At 45.5% G+C, this 20,838-nt stretch overlaps 2 protein-coding genes across 2 annotated transcripts; one reads left to right on the plus strand and one right to left on the minus strand.

Annotated features, from left to right (window-relative positions):
• The first annotated feature begins 2,711 nt into the window (after positions 1–2,711).
• RpS3A (ribosomal protein S3A) lies at positions 2,712–19,767 on the plus strand. The gene is made up of 7 exons (XM_037430639.2): positions 2,712–2,870; positions 3,070–3,173; positions 3,464–3,651; positions 6,722–6,847; positions 7,468–7,550; positions 14,453–14,562; positions 19,599–19,767. Exons 1-7 carry the CDS (start codon positions 2,809–2,811, stop codon positions 19,736–19,738), a joined length of 813 nt encoding a protein of 270 aa, XP_037286536.1. The 5' UTR covers positions 2,712–2,808; the 3' UTR covers positions 19,739–19,767.
• On the minus strand, positions 11,295–13,308 carry LOC142784275 (uncharacterized). Its single transcript, XM_075882760.1, has one exon. The coding sequence runs from the start codon at positions 13,306–13,308 to the stop codon at positions 11,323–11,325; it is 1,986 nt and encodes a 661-aa protein (XP_075738875.1). The 3' UTR covers positions 11,295–11,322.
• Positions 19,768–20,838: the final 1,071 nt, after the last annotated feature.

The following is a 20,838-nucleotide window of genomic DNA, read 5'->3' on the forward strand; positions in this document are numbered from 1 at the left end:
TAGATCTCTAGTGCGGACTTCTTAATCATGCAAATTCTCCATATATCGTTCTCTGTTTTCTTCATCTTCTTCTTAACTGATACAGTTCTTTTTGGTTTCGCCCCCTGCTGTTTTCTAAGATTTACCCGTCAATTTTCTAATTCGCTTCCTCCATTTTGTATTGACATTCTTCATGTACAAGTATCTTAAAACCTTCCTAGCCCAACGCTCCTCCCCTTTTCTCTCAATCGCTTCTCAAACTTTATCTTGCTGCTATTAGCTTCCCTACCCTTAAGTGATGTCCATCCCATATCTTGTACTCCCTGATTTGGTGTATTCCTGTGAGCTCCTAAAGCAAGCCTACTTATTTCTCGTTGCGTAATTCCTAATCTTGCTTGAACCTCTGATATCATGCACAAGACCGCATTGCCGAAAGTCAGACCAGGAACCATGACACTTTTCCAAATTTATCTCACAACATCATACCTATTGTAATTCCACGTACAGTGCCCTATTTTTCACCACCGCTGCATTCCTGTTTCCTTTAGTCGTTACGTATATTTCGTGTTCCCTTACATACTAGGCCCCATTGCTTATATGCCCAGATATTTGCATTTATTCGTTATCTCTAGCGTGACCTCCAGTATCATAAGCTCACTACCTTTATTATCATTAAAAATCGTGACTACTGATTTTTTTCCTTACCGAATCTCAAATCTAACTTATCTCCCTCATTACCGCAGATGTCCACCAATCACTGCAAATCTTCCTTGTTGTCGGCCATTAGCGCTATATATCATCTGCGTATGCTGGTAGTGCCTGTTCAGTGAGTTTTCCTTGTTTGACGGAGGAGAGGTTCAAGCCAAGTCCACTCCCCTCTAATTTGATTGATTGATTAATATGTGGGGTTTAACGTCCCAAAGCCACCATATGATTATGAGAGACGCCGTAGTTGAGGGCTCCGGAAATTTTGACCACCTGGGGTTCTTTAACGTGCACCCAAATCTGAGCACTCGGGCCTACAACATTTCCGCCTCCATGATAATTGCCTCTAATTTGGCCTCCAATCTTTGTAGGGAACGTCATGAATAACAAGGGTGACAGAGGACACCCCTGCCTAATCCCCCGTTTCATCTCTAGCTGTAAGCTATATATATATATATATATATATATATATATATATATATATATATATATATATATATATATATATATATATATATGTGTGTGTGTGTGTGTGTGTGTGTGTGTGTGTGTGTAACTACTTTGTAATTTTATAGATATCCTTGAAGAGCCTAATGACTCCATCCTCTACACCTAGTGTGTCCAGTATTCCCTACAATACCTCTTGAACCACGCTATCGTACGCTCCCTTGATATCCAAAAAATGTTAGCCACAGAAGCCTGTGTTCCTTTTCTGAAATTTCGATGCACCGCGTCACTAAGAACAGATTGTCTTCCAACCTCATTTGTTTTCGAAAGCTATTCTGCAGTTCCCCCAGCACCCCATCATCCTCTATCCATGCCTGCAGCGTTCTAGCCTCTGTACTGCAGCCTTTCCTTTGTAATCTGCATCATCCTGCATGTAAACCACTGATGTCACTGTTATAGGACGATAGTTGTATATTACGCCATGGTTGATTCTTTGGTCTCCTACAGGTGATCGAGTTTTTGGGGCCTAAGCAAGGGAGTGACATGTTCATAAAACCAATGGGAACAAAAATTGGACGCGATGAAACCGCCCGGTGGATTCTGGCAGCAGTTGTACAAAGATTGAAAAATTACTATTTCATTAACAAGTAAAATTTTTATTATCTTTTGCACTCAAATAACTCTTTAAACAAGTAATAACTAAGTATATTGTTTGTATAATGTATAACTGCGTATAGAACAAAATAGATTTCAAAGCATCAAGGTGTTTTCATATGGCGGCTGGCCATTCGCATAGCAGACGACACCGCCGTCGTCTGCTTCTGCGTCTGCCCCCGCTCGTTGGAGCAGATCCCTCTCTCAATTTCGCTCCTTTCCATATAGTGTAATGCAGTGAACTATTACTATAAACTCACAAGCATCGTGTATTCTTACTTTAGTAAGTGAGTGATGCCGCATGCTTACAGGCCGAGAGAAACGACAACGCTCATCACGCAAACTTGCAGCAATAAATTGTTTTATTGCGAGTCAATCAATGTTTAGATAAAGTAAAGGCCACGTAAGTAACGTTTTAGCATGTACAGCAGTGAAAAATATGCATGCATCACATAGCCGGTACGTACGTACTACGCATAGCCCCAACGCAGATGCCCAGAGCACAAAAGCTGTCCAGCGCTGACTGATATATCCATCGCACTCAACGAAAACTTCACTGCAGTAAGTAAAAGTATTCCGCTAACGTCCCTGCTAGCTCAAGATGTCGTAACACCTCGTTGACAGTCTTCGGCAAAGTTTCTGAAATTAATATGAACGTGTACGCCTGTTTTTCACGAGCAGTGCGGCCCGACTGTTTGTTTTCGTGTTCGCGCTGCCAGCTAAAGTGGATTACTTTCCAATATTCCACGTGCTCGCACTGTTCATGCTTACGAATGCCCAAAATAAATAAGAAACAGTTTTTTATGCGTACCATTTTAAAGTCTCACAAATAAAATAAATTTTTGTTTGCCGCCGCCGGCGGTGCGCTGCCATCATTTCGGTTAATGGCGACGCCAGCGGCGCCTCACGGCGCGGCCGCGATGCTCGAAACTTGCCACTGTCTTGGTTCTCTGGGCCTGTTTGCATTTGGTGTCGAGAGTAGACAGCCAAGTTCCGGCCCTTTTCATCTTCGGCACCGTAGCGATGGCCGTCGGAAAAAACAAGGGCTTGTCTAAAGGCGGAAAGAAGGGCGTTAAGAAGAAGATGTAAGTGCAAATACTATCTCCTTGAAATTAAGCGGTCGTTTTTTGTACTGTCGATGAACAGCAGTTCGCGGGAGTCGTAGTAATTCGAACGGATTGAACTCGATTCTGTTGCGGTGTGGATGGCACCCGGTGCATGTTACCGCCACGATCTGCTCACTTTGTGTGCTGTAGTTCAACATTTTGGATTTCGTGTTTACAGTGTTGACCCGTTCACGCGCAAGGACTGGTACGATGTCAAGGCGCCGGCAATGTACTCCGTCAGGAACATTGGCAAGACCTTTGTCAACCGCACGCAAGGCACAAGTGAGTGAAACCGTGTTCTCTGTAAGTTGATGTGCGTGCCTTAAAAGTTGGTGGCATACTTGCACACGAACCCTCTGGCTTGAGGCCTTTTCCTCCTGCTGGTTCTGTGATAGTGCTACATCAAATCCGGCTCACCACAGGCATGCAAAATCATTGTGCCTGCCTTCCATAATCGCTGGAACATTAAACGATTTCTCTGTGCAGGTGAAAATGGGCAGATGTGCTCTTGATAAGTAACCAGGTTTAAACTGCGACGTAAAATGCTTGCCGTGTGTTTCTCCTCACTGCAGAGATTGCGTCGGAAGGGCTGAAGGGACGTGTGTTTGAAGTCTCCCAAGCCGATCTGACTAATGGAGAGGATGCCTTCAGGAAGTTCCGCCTGATCGCCGAGGAGGTGCAAGGACGCAATGTGTTGACCAACTTCCACGGCATGGACCTGACCACTGACAAGCTGCGTTCTATGGTCAAGAAATGGCAGGTGTGTACGATCTGTGTGACATAGGCACCAGGGTAGGAAATGCACTAGGCTGCTCGCAGCTCGTGAGTGTACTGCTGTGTGCCGAGTGATATATTTGTTGATGCGTGGAATAATTTTTGTTGAACATTAGTTTTTTAGTGCTCACACAATAAGCTTCTATTTCATTTTGAGCGCTTTACAGCCATGGCATCTAGAAGACGTGTGTTCGCAAGCTCTTTGTAACATTGCAACTTTATTCTTGTTTCAAGCATCGTTGAAGGCCAACTCTGGCAATTTTTTAACCATGTCAAGGTAATGGTGTTTTCACGTTCCTGCAACACTCTTGTCGCGAGCCCAATAGCTGAAATGATCAGAAACTCCGAAAATTTTTTATGAAGCAATAAGGTGCAATACCAAAACCCAACCAAGCGCTCTATGTACGACGTGCTATTTGGTAATAACCAGAAGTTGTATACTGGTCCCACCGGCGCAGAGTATGACAACTGTGAAAACCACACCAGCAAAGCGCTGGCCAAACACAACAAAAGAAGGAAATTTTTCCATGCCAAACACCGTCGCCTTGTGGCCACGAAATCTCGATGCTCATACAAGCCGCATAGGGCGCTTCCGCGCACAAGACCTCCGCACTGTCTTTGGGCACTGTCTTTGGCTTCGTTACCAGCATCGCGTGCAACTACAAAAAAAAAAAAAACAGCTAGTGCAAAACAAAATAAAAGAAGAGAAAATTATTGAAAAGATAGCGCAAGGCAAAGAGCGGCTCAGCAGATCTCCATCGAGGCGAGCAGGGTGAGCACATGCTATCGAAGGGAGCGACCGCCCCCGCTGCTACACAGCAGCCAATGGGGGGTGCACTTTTTCCCGTGAGATATAAATGCGCTGCTCTAGCCAATCAGCACTCCACAGTGCCTTGCAAGAAAATGCCAATAGCGTCTCAACCCTGCTGCTGATGCCATTTTGCAGTACGGCAAACGAGAAAGAATTCACGCTCAAAACAACACTAAGACGGCGCGGGACGACTGCATGGTCTGGGAATGGCGCGAATGTAGTTTGGTTTGAATTGTGGCATTTTTTGCGCACTTTGGATGCCGCCGTGGCCTCGAATATACCATATTTCTTCGCTTCGTGGTTGAATGAGGTCCTGATAATTACAGAATACATAGTTTATGAGACACACAGCCCAAAAGATGTGGTTTTTCAGAGGCTGACTTTTTCGCAGTTTTTTCCCCTTTCGAAAGCAGTGTTCCCCCTTAAAAGGTTACTGACCGAAATTTTTGTTGCCAATATTTTTAGCTAAGTTGAAAGATTATGTCCTGAAATCAATAAAGACAACCTTCATTCCGGGCAGAAACTACCGGAAAATAAGGAATTTAATGCGTTGTTCACAAACTGACATGTCGAGCGGCAGCGCCCTGAACAATAGCAGGTGACACATGGCACCATCACAAGCACCCGAAACGGGTGAGCCAACAATGCCAGCCCTCGCCTGCATCTCCACTTGCTCATTTTTCCCTATGGTTTCCAGAACCGGTATAAACAGTACCGGCAGCAAACAATGTTCCTGATTGGGCTAAAGCATTACCATTTTCTTGGAAGGGGGGGAGTGGGATGAAAGGAGAAATGGAGCAAAGGAAGAGGACAGGAACACGTGTTTTTGCATGTGCCTGGGCGTTAGTGACGTCAGGGTAGGAGCTAGCGTGTGGACGTTGCACGCTCACAAACTATCAAAAATACAGCCTACTGTATAAAAATACGGGAAATCAACTGTTTATTGAAACAGTCAGATCTTCCAAGTAGAATATTGAAGTTTTGTCAGTTTTCGAATTTTTATTCAGTATACCTTTAATTGCAACCTTGTTCTGGGTCCACTGTTATGCGGAAATTTTTGTACCCATGCAGAGTTTTGGTATGTGCTAGGTTAAAGGCAGTAATTGGTAGCATGCTCCATGCATGCCCACATTCCTAATCGTAGACATTTTGCAGCGTTAGCACTGTCCATCATCACTGATGTCATCATACGAGTGTCATCATGACATTTGCACACGAACCCTCTGGCCTGAGGCTTTTTCCTCCTGCTGGTTCTAAGATTGTGCTACATCAAAGCCTGCTCACCACAGGCAAGCATTATTTTGTTGCTTGCCTTCCATAATAGCTGGAACACAGATTGTACCTGTATGATGCAATTAGTTTTTACAAGACTTCCCCTGCTTAAGGTCACCAGCATTTTACATCTACCATGGATCAGTCTGCATGCTTTCATGCCTTGAAACCTTTTCAAGGGAAAGATGCATGAGAAACTACAGAGAAGAGGCAGGAAAGCCCTTCATCATAAAACAGTGCAAAAACGTGAACACGAAAGAAGGAACCGGTGACATGGTTCCTTCCTTCTATTCTGTTCATGTTCTTGTGCTGTTTTTTAATTTACCAAGTCGGCCAAACTGCTATTTTGCAAAAGCGCTTTGTCCTGTTCATGTTTGTCTTGTTTATCATTGAGCTAAGAAAGGGTTTTTCATGAACCACTGTCAATAAACCGCCCCAACTGTATTGTATCTTACCAGTCGTTGTCTGCGTGTTGAAGCTTAAAGTATTTGTTTTGGGATACTTTGGTGGCAGAAAAGAATATGTATTACAGGTATCTACGTTGAGCGTGATTCAATTGCACTACTACAAGTTTGGGGCAACACCATGCAGAGTGCATGAAGGCAGCTCCATGACCAAATTTATTTGTGAAAAACTAGCGAACGGTGCTATCTGCTGCAGCTACGCTCATTGAAATATAATCTTTGTTTTAACACGATTTGATGAGCAACTTGAGGTGTCTTGGAGATGCGCTGCCTTTGCAGTTTGTGGTAGCTTTCAGCACAGTGAGGACTCTTGCTAGAACATTGCAGTTTTGTAATAGCTTTCAGCACAGCAAAGACCCTTTTGCTGGAACATAAATCACTGGGTTTCCTAGCCATTTTTTGCTCCCCCGGGTGTATACCTCACTGAAGGTTATTATTCGTTCACAATTCTCTTTATCGAGGTTAACAAGATTTTCTTTGTAAAATGTGTGTTCGCACTTCTCTTTCAGACTTTGATCGAGGCCACAGTTGATGTGCGGACGACCGATGGCTACCTCCTCCGCATGTTCTGCATTGGTTTCACCAAGAAGTGCGCCAATCAACTCAAGAAGACATGTTACGCTCAGCACAACCAGGTTAATAATGCTATTTTTCTTGCCCTGACACTGCATGTTACACTGTTTCGAAGCTACAAACCTTGGGGTGCTGTTGGATAGTACTCAGGTTTAGAGCTGGTCACAATGTGTAGAGGGCAGTTGCAGTACGATGGCTACAGTGTGAAGCCTAAAGAGTTCAAAATCACATATTTGCCTTTGAGAAAAGAAGAATGCACTATTAATGTTGTACTCGTACCCCTGAAAGTCAAAAAGTAATTTGGAGTGCATCACCACAGCATGTTGAACCCGCATGCGTGTGCACGCAAACATGCAATATTACAGTAGACTCTCAGTAAACAGAACCTGAAGAGACTGGAAAAATGTTTCATTTAACAGGAGTTCCGTTTACTGAGAGGTGTACATGGGTGCAGAATCTTAACAAAACATGTTGCAGGGCTAGTTCTTAAGTATTATAGAGCTACATTTGATGAAGACAAAAAAAGTACATCACAGGACAGTGCCCAATTGTAGCGCTACAATTTAAGTTCTACTGTTGAAGTGTTTCTACAACTTAGTTGCTGGGCTAGGCCGAGATAAGCACACATACCCTGCCTTTTTATTACAATAATTTAATGCTTATGCAATATTGTTGCATCCAGGTTCGCCTCATCAGGAAGAAAATGACTGAGATTATGATACAGGAGGTGTCTTCTACCAGCCTGAAAGAGGTTGTCAACAAACTGTAAGTTTCTTTTTCCATGCATGTGTTTTTTATTTTTTGCCACAGGAACTTGCGTTATTTGAATCCCAACGGTCTGAACATTTCTGTTAATTTAGTCCTCACGGAATAACAACTTGACTGCTGTTTCAGACTTCTAAGGGATTAGTGTAGACCAAGTAACCGCTTATAGTACAGAACCGTTTACAATGTGGTCTTCTTAGACTACCGTTTACCCTCCCATACAACCCAATATATATGCATACCGCTTATTGTGCAGTGCCCCCCAAGATGAAAGTCTGGTTATAATGCGGTCTGAAAGGAGGCGCACTGGGTAGCGAGCGACTGGGTCGTTACGGAGAAATAAAGGACGTGGAACGAACTAAGGGTGCAGGGAAGACAAAAATTATCCCGGCAGGCTGTGCGGGCTCTCCCAATAAGGGAGGAAAGTGGTTGCCTCTGCGATGGATAAGCCTTTGCACCAGTGCCGACGCGGCTTTAGTGTACTAGTGTCACTACTACAGTCAAACCTTGTTATAACGTAGCTGAATGGGGAGTATTATTAATTACTTCATTGTAACCATTAGTTATAGTCAATATCTATTTCTATTGGCAATTAGATAGCAGGAGAGAATGCACACACCAATGAATATCAGCAGCCCGCCGTGCAGAGGAAAACGGACCATCGGAAGGCAAATAAATAGCAAAGACTAGTGCACTTTATTTATGCCAAATTCAGCACACCAGCTGGCAGATAACATCGAAGAATAGTCCTCGATAGACTTTTGCAGACTTGCTCACGCGGATGACTGCTTTCTCAGCTGCTGCAGCTACCCGTAAATACCCGCGTATAATGCGAGCTTTTTTTTCCCAAATATTAGCATTCCAAATTTTCGCTTCATACTATGTGCGGATCCGAACGAAAACTTGCTAAAAAAACAAAGTTGTGCTTAAAGTTTTATAACTGCCGCTTGGCTACGGCTTCATTTTGTGTACGAGTGGTTACGACTTGGATTCGTTACCTTCGTGTCCTCGCGTGGCAAAAGTGTGGACTAGCGCTATTTCTTTCTATGTTGTTGAGTTTTTTTTAGTGTACTTTGACCATGGACGTGTGCACGTGTAAACCTCGCTGTGTTCTGTGCCTCGCTTCGGAAAGGTGTAACATGCCAAGGCGCCGAAACCAGTACTCAGCTGCTAGTAACATGTTGTGTACAAGAACATGTCATCTTACCATAACAAACGGAATATACATCGAATTTTTTTTTTTTTTAAGTGCGATGAAAAGTCAGTTCTCGTCTTGCATACCAGTTCACCACTACACAATGAATGGCTATTGTAAGGCCTACAGTGTGCTAGCAGCGCCATTTCGCTTCGTTTAATTTTTTCAGTCTGCTGTTTTCTTTTTGCTATTTACTTCAAAAATCAGTGGCAGTTGACAGCAGTTTATGAGAGGCTTTAAGAAAAAAAGCTTAGCTTATTGGCGACCCGGTGTGTGAAGCAAGCGGCAACCTAGCGGTACGATGGCAGTTCAGTGCATCGGAGAAAAGCGTCCAATACTGGAGGAACCAAAAGCAGTGCAACATATCCTGCAGCAACCTAAAAAAAAGACTCGTGGACAGACTGCAGTGCACTCAGAGCTGGAAATGCTACTCGCCGAATTCGTCCGGGAGCTGCGTGCAAGGTCGCTACCTGTGACAGCGGGGTGCATCCGCGTGAAAGCTATCGATATAACGCGCTACTCTGGGCTCGCGCTGGTGCAATTCAAGGGCTCGCCACCATGGGTGCGCAGATTTGTGAAGTGGAAGGGCTTTGCGCTGAGGTGGCGTACTTCTGTGTAAAAAATTGCCCAAATGTTTAAAAGGTCTACGAAAAGACTTTCTCCGGTATGTTATTGTGATAAAAAGGGTTCATGAATGAGTCCCTCATGCTTGAGTGGATCCGGCTCATGTGAAATTGGCGGCCCGGTGTGCTTTTTCAGCAACCGAACATGTTGGTGCTCGGCTCATTTCGAGGCCACCTCACGGCTGATGTAAAGGGAGCTACCACCTCACAGGTATAACTTGTCGAAACGTGTAGCGGAGGCTCTGCTGCCTGAATACCAACGTCTCTCTGACCCGCAACTGTTGGAGCGATGCAAAGGCAATAAAACTCGGAATGCGGCGGAAAGCTTGCATTCAGTTATTTGGTCACTGACTTCAAAGGACCAACACGCTTCATTGTTCGCAGTGGAGACAACAGTACATGAAGCAGTTGCACGCTACAATTTTGGGAATTTGCGAGCATCAAACCTGCTAGCCTCGCCCTTCAAAGAGCTGAAGAAAAAGACCAGCAAAGAAAACGAAAAGCACGCAGTGCAGAAAAAATTAAAGAGAAAGGACGTAAGAAGACCCTCGCAAGCAAAGACACAAAGTATTACAGTCCCGGGGCATTTTGATGGACCTTTACTGACTGTTCAACTTTAACGCCAGTTTTCTCAGAAACGTGTTTTGACCCGACTGTCCAGCTTGCCACGATGCTTGCATGACTATGGCTTGACGGATTTTCATGTGGTTTTTTGCATTGTGTTCCTCAGTGAATTTTCTATGTCGTGACGTTTTCATATTTGTTAATTACTACCTCAGTATTTTTACTCCTAAGCTAATTTCACATTATGGCCCCGCCGCGGTGGTCTAGTGGCTAAGGTACTCGGCTGCTGACCCGCAGGTCGCGGGTTCGATTCCCGGCTGCGGCGGCTGCATTTCCGATGGAGGCGGAAATGTTGTAGGCCCGTGTACTCAGATTTGGGTGCACGTTAAAGAACCCCAGGTGGTCAAAATTTCCGGAGCCCTCCACTACGGCGTCTCTCATAATCAAATGGTGGTTTTGGGACGTTAAACCCCACAAATCAATCATTAATTTCACATTATGATAACGACCACATTTACAAGCATGTATACAATGTTCTCTGTAAAATAAAAACAGAGTCATAAAAATATTTGCAGAATGTCACGACATCAACCATCCCAATGGCTAAAATATAAGAGCAACTACAGGCTTCTACCATGTTTTTTTGTCACACCAGGCTTTGGGCAAGTTTGGTAGTACACTGATGGATAAAAAGATTTATAATGCCAGAACTACTGGAGATAGCTGAATGAAACTTTGTCATTTATCATTTAGCGCAGTTTCCAGTGAGCATGCCAAATTTCATTGCTCTACGACAAAAACTAAAGAATTTCACTTTCGATCCCCACCTCCCCCCTTAAGTGGGGAGGCTACCTTCGAAGGGCAACTTTTTTGTTTGTTGATATATCTTAATGAAATTTTCAGGGTACACTAATAGCAAAGCCATTTGAATAACCACAAAGTTTCATGCAGTTATGTTCACTGGTTCCCAAGTTAAAGCCATTTATCAGGGTAGTCCACACGGGTCCCTTAGTCAGGGTCTGGAGAATTTGAAAAATGTGCTAGCACTGTGAAATTCACTATGATGATTCCTGGATAGGTGCTTTAGGGCAAGACAGAGCCCTTTTTTTAAATTTCCTTGCCAAAACAATGTTAGCAGAGCACTGAATTTAGTGTTCACAATTTGGCTCTCATCAATGAAGTTTTAGTTAATTATTACAAATTACAGACACAATAAATTGAAAAAGCGGGCTTGTCTTGCCCTGGGCAATTTATTAAGGTGCATAATAAAAAAAACCTGATAGAAATCAGACCAGCAGTTCCAGAGAGATCACCTGACTAAGCAGCCTCACTGGCCAAAAAAGTAATTCTGAGAAAATTGACTTCGAAAGTTTCAAACATTTATTATGGTCTAAAATGACCCTGCAGAGTAGCTAGATGTGTCCTTAGGCTCTCTTTTTCTTTGCCGCTTTTCCTGCTTCTCATTCATCCGTTTCTGAGCCTTTCTCAGACGCAGAGAGTCTTTCTCCGCAGCTCGTTGAATGGTTAGGTGGCCAGGTGCGAGTCCCACTGATGACGACAACTCTTGGGTGGCCCTGTAGCAGCCGGCATTATACCGCAAAATTGCGTCATGCAGTGCTGTCTCGACAGCAATCAATGATGCATGTTGCTCCTTGGGCATCAAGGACCATAGGACAGAATGGAATGACTCCGATGCATTTTGCGTCTTTGCTCCCAGGCAGCGTTGCAGTAGAGAAGCCTGCGAAAGGCGCTGGTAGACTGGCAGCAGCGCTTCTGCAACGTAGCCCGGAAGATTGTATTTGTGCTTTGGAGGTGGCACGCCATTCCCCTTGCAGGCATTATGACGGCACCACGAGTCTGCACCTTCCGGGCACAAGTCATGGTGAGGATCCTCGTCGGTTGAGGTGACGTGATATGACGCCATCACTGCACGCTGCATTGCAGCCACATTGTTTGAATTGTTCCGCAGTGCCCAGCCATAATAGTCTGTGAGTTTATCAATAAGGGCTTTTGTCAATCTGCCCTTCCCTCCCAGAGCCTGTTCGCTTTTCTGCACAAGATTACGTAGGGCTGTGCCCATCCTCTTCCGGACATGGTTCAAGCATTCTTCTTTCACAATAGGGACTAGCCCATACACATTGTCTTGTTGAAGGGCAGAGAATGTGGCGCTGTCCCCATCAGATAAAATGGTTGTATACCGGAGGTTATGCTTGGACAGTGAACGTGACAACAGAGTTGCAGCTGCTTCAACCTCCATCCTCCCAGACTTGGCATCAGTGTTTTTTTGGCACACATGGTGCTTCAACCAGCTTGCATAGCCCTCGTCTTCAGGCTTCGGTCCTACCTGGCAGCCGAGACACTGATTCGATAAAATTACAGCATCCAAGATGAGGCCTGTGTGATACTCGATGATTGCACCAACTCCAATGTGAGATATATGTCCGCGCTTATGCCACGTGCCATCATAGTTCACTGTAATGTCCTTGCAGAAAGATGGGTCCATCTCCTTGTACACCTTTTTCACAGCAGAAGCCGATTCTTCATAGAATTTATCCAGGGTCTGTTGCTGTGGTTCTCTGAATTGCTTCAAGTGCCTCTGGAAAGTTCTGTGGTGCAGGCCACGGTGGGAAACATTCATAGTTCCCCAAAAGTCGTTGAGGGCTGTCTGTCCCTTCCCTATTTGTTTCATGGCCGTAATGGCTCTTATATTCACGTCGAAGGCCCTTGACTCGTTCTGACGAGCAGAGCTCCACGAACTTGAAACTATTCCACAATGTGGACATACCAGCTCAAGCTTCGTGGCAAGTCCAAGCTGGGTGCCTCCTTGAACTTTCATCCCGGTCGCGAGGCAGTGCGGGCACGGGGTCTTGGACAGCATGTCGCTAAGGGCATCCCCTTGCACGAGGAAATATCTCTCGCTTTCGGTCGTAGCGGTGGCAGCTTCGGGTTCAGGCATCATCGCTTGAAACTTCCTCTCCGTCGCTGGCATAGCGCCAAGCTTTCGTTGCACAGCAGCACGTTCTCTCTCCGCCGTCGCCAACTCCTCGCACGTCCGAAAACGTGTTTGGAAGTGCACAGTCGACGACGCGGTCTCACTGTTCGGGGCCGGAATCAATGCGGTTGGCGAGCGCGACACACCAGGCGCACTTGAGCACGAAACACCAGCCTCACTCATCACGACGGATCCTTGTGCCGATGGTGTAGAAGTCTCGTCGCTAGAAGCGTGGACGCAATCGTCTTGAAAAGATGAAGCGGAAGCATCTGTGCAACTGTCGCCGCGCGTGGGCGTGCAGGTGAGCTTCGCCATGCGTACGAGCTTCAGCTGACGCTTTCTTGAACCGAACGCGTGCCGAGTCTTGAACTTCGAAATGCCCATCGTGACCGTCAGCGCAACAATCAGCGTCCCGTGAACACGGCGGAAGATCGTCTCGTGAGGACGGTAGTGATCGTCTCGTGAAGACGGTAGAAGATCGTCTCGTGAAGACTGTGAAAGATAGAGGAGCACGTGTGACGACCGATCGGAATGATGGCAAACAGGGCACACAAAGAACGCCGGCATTGCAAGCGCCGGTGCAGACGACGAGCCGGCGCATGCCGGAGAAGCAGCTACGTCATCGCGCGCAGCAGCCAATAGGAGCCGCGCGCTCCCCCATTCCCTCGAGAGGCGCGCACTTTGTCCAATCGCGGCTTCGCATCCAGGCAGCGGGACATTCGAAAGCTTCCGCGAGCCCCCCAATCGTGAGCGACTCCCGCCTCGGAGCGCCACCGCCACTGCCGCGGGTGGCGAAAAAAAAAAAGCGCAAGAATTCACGAGCAAAACATCAAGATGGCGGCGATCGGCCGAGCGGTTGGGAAATGGCGAGCGCGCGAAGTTGGGGTGTTTTTGGCGCTCGCTTGCCGGCTGCCGCGGCATGTTATAAAATTTATTTGACGTACTTTCGCGATGAATTAGACATTGATATTTACAGTAGAGGCAGTTTATGAGTCATACTGCCCGAGTATGTGGTTTTCAAAAAATCGACTTTTTCGCGATTTTTCGGTTTTCAAAGGGCGCGTCCCCCCTTAAATACATAAGATTAGTGACGAAAGGAAAGGAACGGCAGTACGGTGCAGCTAGTTGTGTCGCGTATTCCTCAAGGTAAGGGAGTGTCGCGATACTTTGCAATATTTAAAATTTTCTTTTTTTGGACATTCAAGGTTAAGGGGGAGGGGGGTCTATTACTATAATTCCGATTTTAACGGTGCATTTTTCTGTAAAATAGCGTGTACATTTATTTGGGCTTGCTGTTTTCTACTTAGTGTTCTTAGGAACTGCGCGAGTTTTGGAGTTAGACAAATATCACCCATATAAAGTAGTGTTGTGCCACACACTTTTTTCTTGTTGAATTAACAGAACCTGCTTCTATTGATAAAAGCAGGTTCTTTGGACCTAAATTATGGACCTAAATTATGTATATCTATGAACGTCTTTGCACCTAAATTATGTATATGTGTCAATTGCATGCTCTCCTCTTCTACAGCATTCCTGGAAGCATTGGGAAAGACATTGAGAAGAACTGCCAACACATCTACCCTCTGCATGATGTGCTCATCCGAAAAGTGAAGGTGCTCAAGAAACCTAAATTTGAATGTGAGTGCTTTGCCTTGCATGTTCAGTATCTGTTATTGTTGTGCCAACTGGGTGTGCAGGTGCGCGTTGCTTTTATTACTATGTGTAAAAAATCAACTCTTATATAAGTTTTTTTTTAGGTTATGGTAAGTGGGATTCTGTGTTTCTGAGACACTGTTGTCACGCACCTGATCTAAATACCCAGCAATTTTTTGTCACAGGAGTTATGACTGTAACGAAGGCGCACAGGTCGACGCTGAAGTGTCACCTGGCCAGTTCACTCCAGGGCATGCTCGACCAACTTGAAGTTCGAAACCAGCCGTGCACCTAGCGTATAAAAAAAGTCTTCAAAGTATATGATCATGGCGCAGTGGTTTGTGTGCTTGGCATTTATTGTTGCGGACCCATAAGCCATGGGTTCAACTCCCGTTTATAAACCTTTTTTTTTTTCTTTGACTTCTGAATCTGCATATCTTTTTTACATCATTTCAGTGACTGTCTTACTTGAATGATGTAAAAAAAATATGTCACAGATTTCTTGGTAGACCCCTGCATAAAACACTTTCATGTTAAAAAGCTTCGGTAATACATTCTTGCTTGCAGGCAAGTTTTTCGATGCTTAAACTGTGCAAGAAGACAAATACACAAGTGAGGTAAAATTCACAACACCAGGTGTTTTTTGACAAAAAAAAAAAGCTACTTCACAATATACATAGCCTCAAATCGCCATGCTTAAAGACTTTCCTAGGTCCAGTTTACTACAGTGGAAGTATACAAAATGTACCCCCGTGATGTGTGAAACGCATCCCGTAATTACTCGAATCTAACGCGCACCTTTTTTCCGGTTAAGCGAGTTCATAAATCGCATGCGCGTTAGAATCGAGTACGAACAAAAAAAAATTACGGTCAATCTATTGCCATCGGCAAATCCAAAATGGCCGCCCCCTACTTGCGTCGGCCATTTCTGCCTGTGTTTCCCCTGTGCGGCACTTCGTACGTGTGCTGAGGAGTTCGTCATCTAGTAGTGCATTAGCATCGACGGCGTGGAAGGGCCGACTCCAAAAACTCGAGTGCACCACGATGCCGCTTTTAAGGGGGGACGCGGCTTTGGGATCGCGAAAAATGGCAAAAAAATCGATTTTTTGAAACTCAAGTTTTCAGTTTCTGGAACCCCTTTTCTATCTGGTTCCAAAATATCTACACTGAAAACCGCGCAGAAGTGCTTCGGAAAATTCGTTTCACCCACCTATGTAGCAAAAATATTTCTGGAAATGGCGAGAAAACGGCGATTTTCAAAAAATAATAGCTTCGCTATGCTTGGGCCGGGAGCCGGCTTCTTGGGCTCATCGGAAAGAGCATTTTTCCGTGTTTAACTTTCCCGCCTCAGCTGGCTCCTCCCTTTAACAACAAGCGAGCAAAAAGCAAATGTTTGAAGGTCGTTTTGAGGCCCTTGATTGGCCGTGGCCGCCATGTTGCCTCAGCTCGCCTCGCCATTGGCTCGATGCTCGCTCCGGGAGATCGTCGTCTGCTGCTTGTGCGTCGCGAGAACATGGCTCTCGAAAATCGCCACTTCGTGACGTGTTCACGGCTTGATAATCACTTAAGATATAACTACGCTTTAGTTACGAGCAGTAAGCGGATGCGCGATCAGGTTATTATGAGCGTCAGCGCGGTCTACGAGTGCCGCGCGTCATTGAAGTCGTCTTTAGCCCTAACTCCGCCGACTGCGGGCAGGAACGACCCGCTAGCGCATTCGTGGCGACGTGTTTCTTCGCAAGCAACGAAGCTGTAAGCGGCGGCACGATCTGATTACTACGAGTGGCCGCACCGGATGCACGATCAGATTACTACGAGCGGGCGTGCGGCGGTCTACGAGTGCGGCGCGTCATCGGAGTCGGCTTTAGGCCTAACTCCGCCGACAGCGAGACTGCGGGCAGGAACGACGCGCAAGCGCACTCTTGGTGACGTCCTTCTTCGCAAGGAATGTACCACAGCACTCGCTAGCTCCTCCGAATATTGTACGGGCATTTTACGCATCGGCAGCGGACAACACATTCAAGCTCGTCACTCCCCCCCCCCCCCCCCTCACTGCCAAGGATCGCTCGGAACAGCGGCTAGCAGTTTCGCGCGTCGTCATTCGAAAATGCGATGCCAAGTGCAGTGCGTGCCGATTTTTTGTCTTCGTAGTTACTCATTTCGCGGATCGTCATCGAACGCCGCCGGCAAGGGTATTACGCGCCGGCTGCACTGTCCACGCGGCCGCGCACCCCACGGTCATATGGAGTGCCGTCAGTAAGCTTTTGTGATGCGATTCAGACGTGCTTGGAGCCGTGCTTGATATCTCCACGAACGTCTATGAATGTTCCGAGGTTAATGAATTGCTGTAGATTAGAATTTCCGCGACCGGCTGTATGATGATGCGTTTCACGGCTAGAGCGGCGAAAGAGCATGTGTGAATCAGGGGCACGAATTTTTATATGCCCGTTTCGTGTCAATAATTATACTGCTAGAAATTCCCGTGCCACCAGTCTTCTGCCCACAGCTTTGTTATTTGGAAAGAAGGCATAGGCCGTCATGGTGTGATCCATTTTTCTGATGCAATAAACTTCTCTCCAAATAAAAAAAGTTCAGTGAATATTTGTAATCAAGTATTTAATTACGCTAATTACAACTTCAGCACAAAAAAGTATGTTTAATAATTTCAGTATATGGTTTTATTCAATTACAATCTTCTGTCATACTTATCACACCACTCCTTCATACAAAGAACTTGGTTTGAAATTCATACTTGTTCTTTGTAACTCATGAAAAGGAGTAAATCATGAAAAGAAGTCAAATATCACAAGACAAACCTGAGATCACAATTTTTAGGTGTCTTAGAGACGTAAAGAAAAGTTGAAACTTTAAACGCAGCTTTCTCAATACTGTTTTTTTTTTTTTAACATTATGCTCAGCCCCTCCACATGGTTCAGTGAAGAAATAATTTTCAATGTCGGCACGACGTCTGCAATGTAATCCTCATCCTGTAATTGGCCCATGATGGGGACATCATCGTCCGCACAGACGAACTTGCGAATGTCGATCCGTCGATAGCACCCGGGAACTCTGCCAGCTCATTCCAAACTTCGGCGGAAACACCTGCGGTGTCTTCAGTACTGTCAGAATTTGGGGTGTCATCACCAGGCATGCAGAAGCCGGCATGCCTAAAGCAGTTTTGGATCATCTTCTTCTTGACATCTGCCCACGATCTACTCAACATAGAAATAGCTCCGAGCAAATTGATCTTAAGCTCCCTGTCGACACGAAGGTTCTGCAGCAGCCTCTCCACCAGGTGCTTCCGATAGCCGGCTTTCATTGCGCGTATAACGCCTTGATCCAGTGGTTGCAGTACAGACGTAGTGTTCGGGGGCAAAAACGCAGCTCGATGTTGCTGAACGTCGTACTGCAGTGGTGCGATAAACGATTGTCCACAAGCAGGCACACCTTGCGATTTTCGCCTACCAAATCATCATTCCACGACGATAGCCATCTGCTGAAAAGCTCCCCAGTCATCCACGCTTTTGAGTTTGCTCGGTAGGTAACTGGAAGCGACAGCGCATTTTGAAAACACCGCGGTGCCGTGCCTTTCCCGATAATCAGAGGTCGAAGCTTTTTCGATCCGTCTAAATTAACTGCCAACAGCACAGACACACGAGCTTTGTTTGCCTTGCCGCCGCTTGTCTTGTCACCACGACACGCAAGTGTCTTGTTTGGCAACATTTGCCAAAATAGAGCGGTTTCATCTGCATTGAAGATATCTTGGGCTCTATATCTTGCTGCGATAGCATCTCGCCAGTTTTCCTCGAGCCATTTTTCTACGCTGTCCAGGTCCGCCGCTCTGCTTTCACCTGTAACAGCTTTGCCAACGATGTCGTGCCATTCTTCGAACCGCTGAAGCCAGCCTGAACCGCCTTCGAAATCATTCCTGCCAAGCAGAAAGGCAAAGGTCCTTGGCTTTCTGCTCGATCATAGGGCCGGACACCGGGATGTTTCGCGACAGAACGTCCACAAACCACTTGTAAACGGTTGTTTCAACATCTTCGTACACAGCAGCATGCACACGTCGGGCGCCACGGGCACCTGGCCTTTTGTCCGACTTGGCCATGATATCTGCTTTGTTATTCAGGATAGTACTCAAGGTGCTCCTTGGAATTTTGTACGCGGCGGCGACGTCGGACTTCTTTTCACCGCGCTCAACCTGATTGATGATTTCGAGTTATGCGGTGAACGGCAAACTTTGCCTCTTTGCACAAGCCATGGTGACAGCGCGCCAATACAGTTCACAGAGCACCAACAGGCAACACCACAGACCACGCTGAATCGGCAGCAGCAGGCACACAAGCATAAAGAAAGAAAAACTGGCACTCACTTCTACCGTCTCCGCGCCTTGGAGAAAGCACGACGGCCTCTGATTGGCTGTAAGCTCTGTGAGTGGGCCAGGATCATTTCTTGGGGGGGGGGGGGGGGGGGGTTCGCCTGCGCACAAGCGGGTCTAACCAACTTTTTCTCGGGTGGCGCCAGCAGTTTTCCCCGCCACCGCGAGGGAAAGCCAACCTGCTGGGGCACTTTTGAGGCACATGGAGTTTGATATATCAGTTGTCGTTGCTATTTTCGTTTGATAAAACAGTAACGTTTGCTATATATTCTCAGTGTAAACTTACCCTGTTTAGGAATTGTTCGATATACGAGATAATTTGATATAAAACGGGTTCGATATAGTCGGGCTCGACTGTATCTGCAATAAAGGGGACAATGTACATGGGACGTATAGGAAAATGTTCGGTGCCGCTATTTTCTAGATATGCACGTTCGAGTTCACAGGGTATTGCTCTATTTTCGTTTGTTTTTGATTGTTTTGTGTAAGATGGCAGTGTGTGTTTAGTTCGTTTTGCTGTTGCTTTGCACCACAGTGCCGAACTGTGCCCCATACTGTGGGTGTACGTTCAGATTGTGGGGAATAGTTCATATATTGCATTGCACTTGATATCACTCATTGGTTTTGGTTCCATTGTTTACAGTGGGCAAGCTTTTGGAACTTCACGGAGAAGGTTCTGGCAAAGGTGGCGCTAGTGCGACTGCATCTGCTGCCAAGGGCGAAGAAGGCATGAAGGTGGACAGACCAGAGGGCTATGAGCCCCCTGTGCTTGAAACAGTCTGAGCACATTGAATAAATGACATGAACTCTGAGAGTTGTTAGTCTGCTCAGGTAGTTGCTACCTAAATATTGAATGTTAGTCTAGCCAGTGTATTTGAGTCTATACTGTAGTATACAGAAAGTTTCTATTGCACGGATGGATTAATTGAAATAACTATGCCATCTCAGGATGGCATTCAAGTAACCTGTTCAGTGTCATTGCAAATGCATTTTATCTCCATAAGTCTGTTGCTAGAGCTGTCATGCTTCCAAGCATGTTCGGGCCTTGTTTGCCAGTCATTGTGCTGAGTGTTATGTAAAACAATATTTACCATGTAACATTACATAGGTGGTGAACATTTTTCTACTGACCTTGGTAGCTTACTAAGTGGTGTTTACACATTTAACGTAATTGACTGATGCAGCTTGTAGAGAAAGTGCGGGTCAAGTTGCTCCAAAAGAAAAATGGTGCTCCAAAATGTAATTTGGGTAATGAGAGGAAGGGCACAGAGAAGGCACTTTACCTCGTGACTAACTGGCAAGTCCTAAGAAAACTGAAAATCTGTATAAACATTATTGTATGCTAGTATTCAAAACATGACTGCAGAAAGTGGAAGATGAAAGCTTGCAATGAAAAAGTAAGAGGTCCATGCTCACGCTGAAATTTCAACAAGCGAACTTTGCTTCTAGGCTGACATAGAATAAGTCTGCTGTGTGAAACGTCAACTAGCAAACATCCGTTTTTTTTGTGTTTTTTTTTTTCATAGTATGCAGCTTTCATTGTCTCTGGTATCATTTATGCAACAAGAACTGGCATCTCGAGATTTTTTTTTTTTTAATGCAGGCTAAGTGTAACTTAAAAATGGCTTACATTGTATTTTAAATGTCGGTGCGTTAGGTAACCAATGCTTCATCGTTCATTTCTTGCAAAGTAGTTTGTGGTTAGTGATGTATTATTCATGAAATATTCATAAAACGCAAGATTCGACTTAAGGATTTGGGTGGCATAGTTTACTTCAGCTTTGATGCCTGCACCTAAAAGTAAAAACGGCGAAAAGTCATTTCCATCATGCACGTGAAAACCCCATTCAGGCGATGTATGATCTGTCGGATAACTATGTTGA

The sequence above is a fragment of the Rhipicephalus microplus genome, chromosome 2 (assembly GCF_043290135.1).
Source record: "Rhipicephalus microplus isolate Deutch F79 chromosome 2, USDA_Rmic, whole genome shotgun sequence".
Lineage (NCBI taxonomy): Eukaryota > Metazoa > Arthropoda > Arachnida > Ixodida > Ixodidae > Rhipicephalus > Rhipicephalus microplus.

Excerpts from the sequence above, each read along its gene's own strand:
- LOC142784275 (XM_075882760.1), bottom strand. The coding sequence starts at position 13,308 with ATGGGCATTTCGAAGTTCAAGACTCGGCACGCGTTCGGTTCAAGAAAG.
- RpS3A (XM_037430639.2), top strand. The coding sequence starts at position 2,809 with ATGGCCGTCGGAAAAAACAAGGGCTTGTCTAAAGGCGGAAAGAAGGGC. Across the intron at positions 2,871-3,069 it reads AAGGGCGTTAAGAAGAAGAT|TGTTGACCCGTTCACGCGCA; the intron begins GTAAGTGCAAAT and ends TCGTGTTTACAG. Across the intron at positions 14,563-19,598 it reads CAAGAAACCTAAATTTGAAT|TGGGCAAGCTTTTGGAACTT; the intron begins GTGAGTGCTTTG and ends CATTGTTTACAG.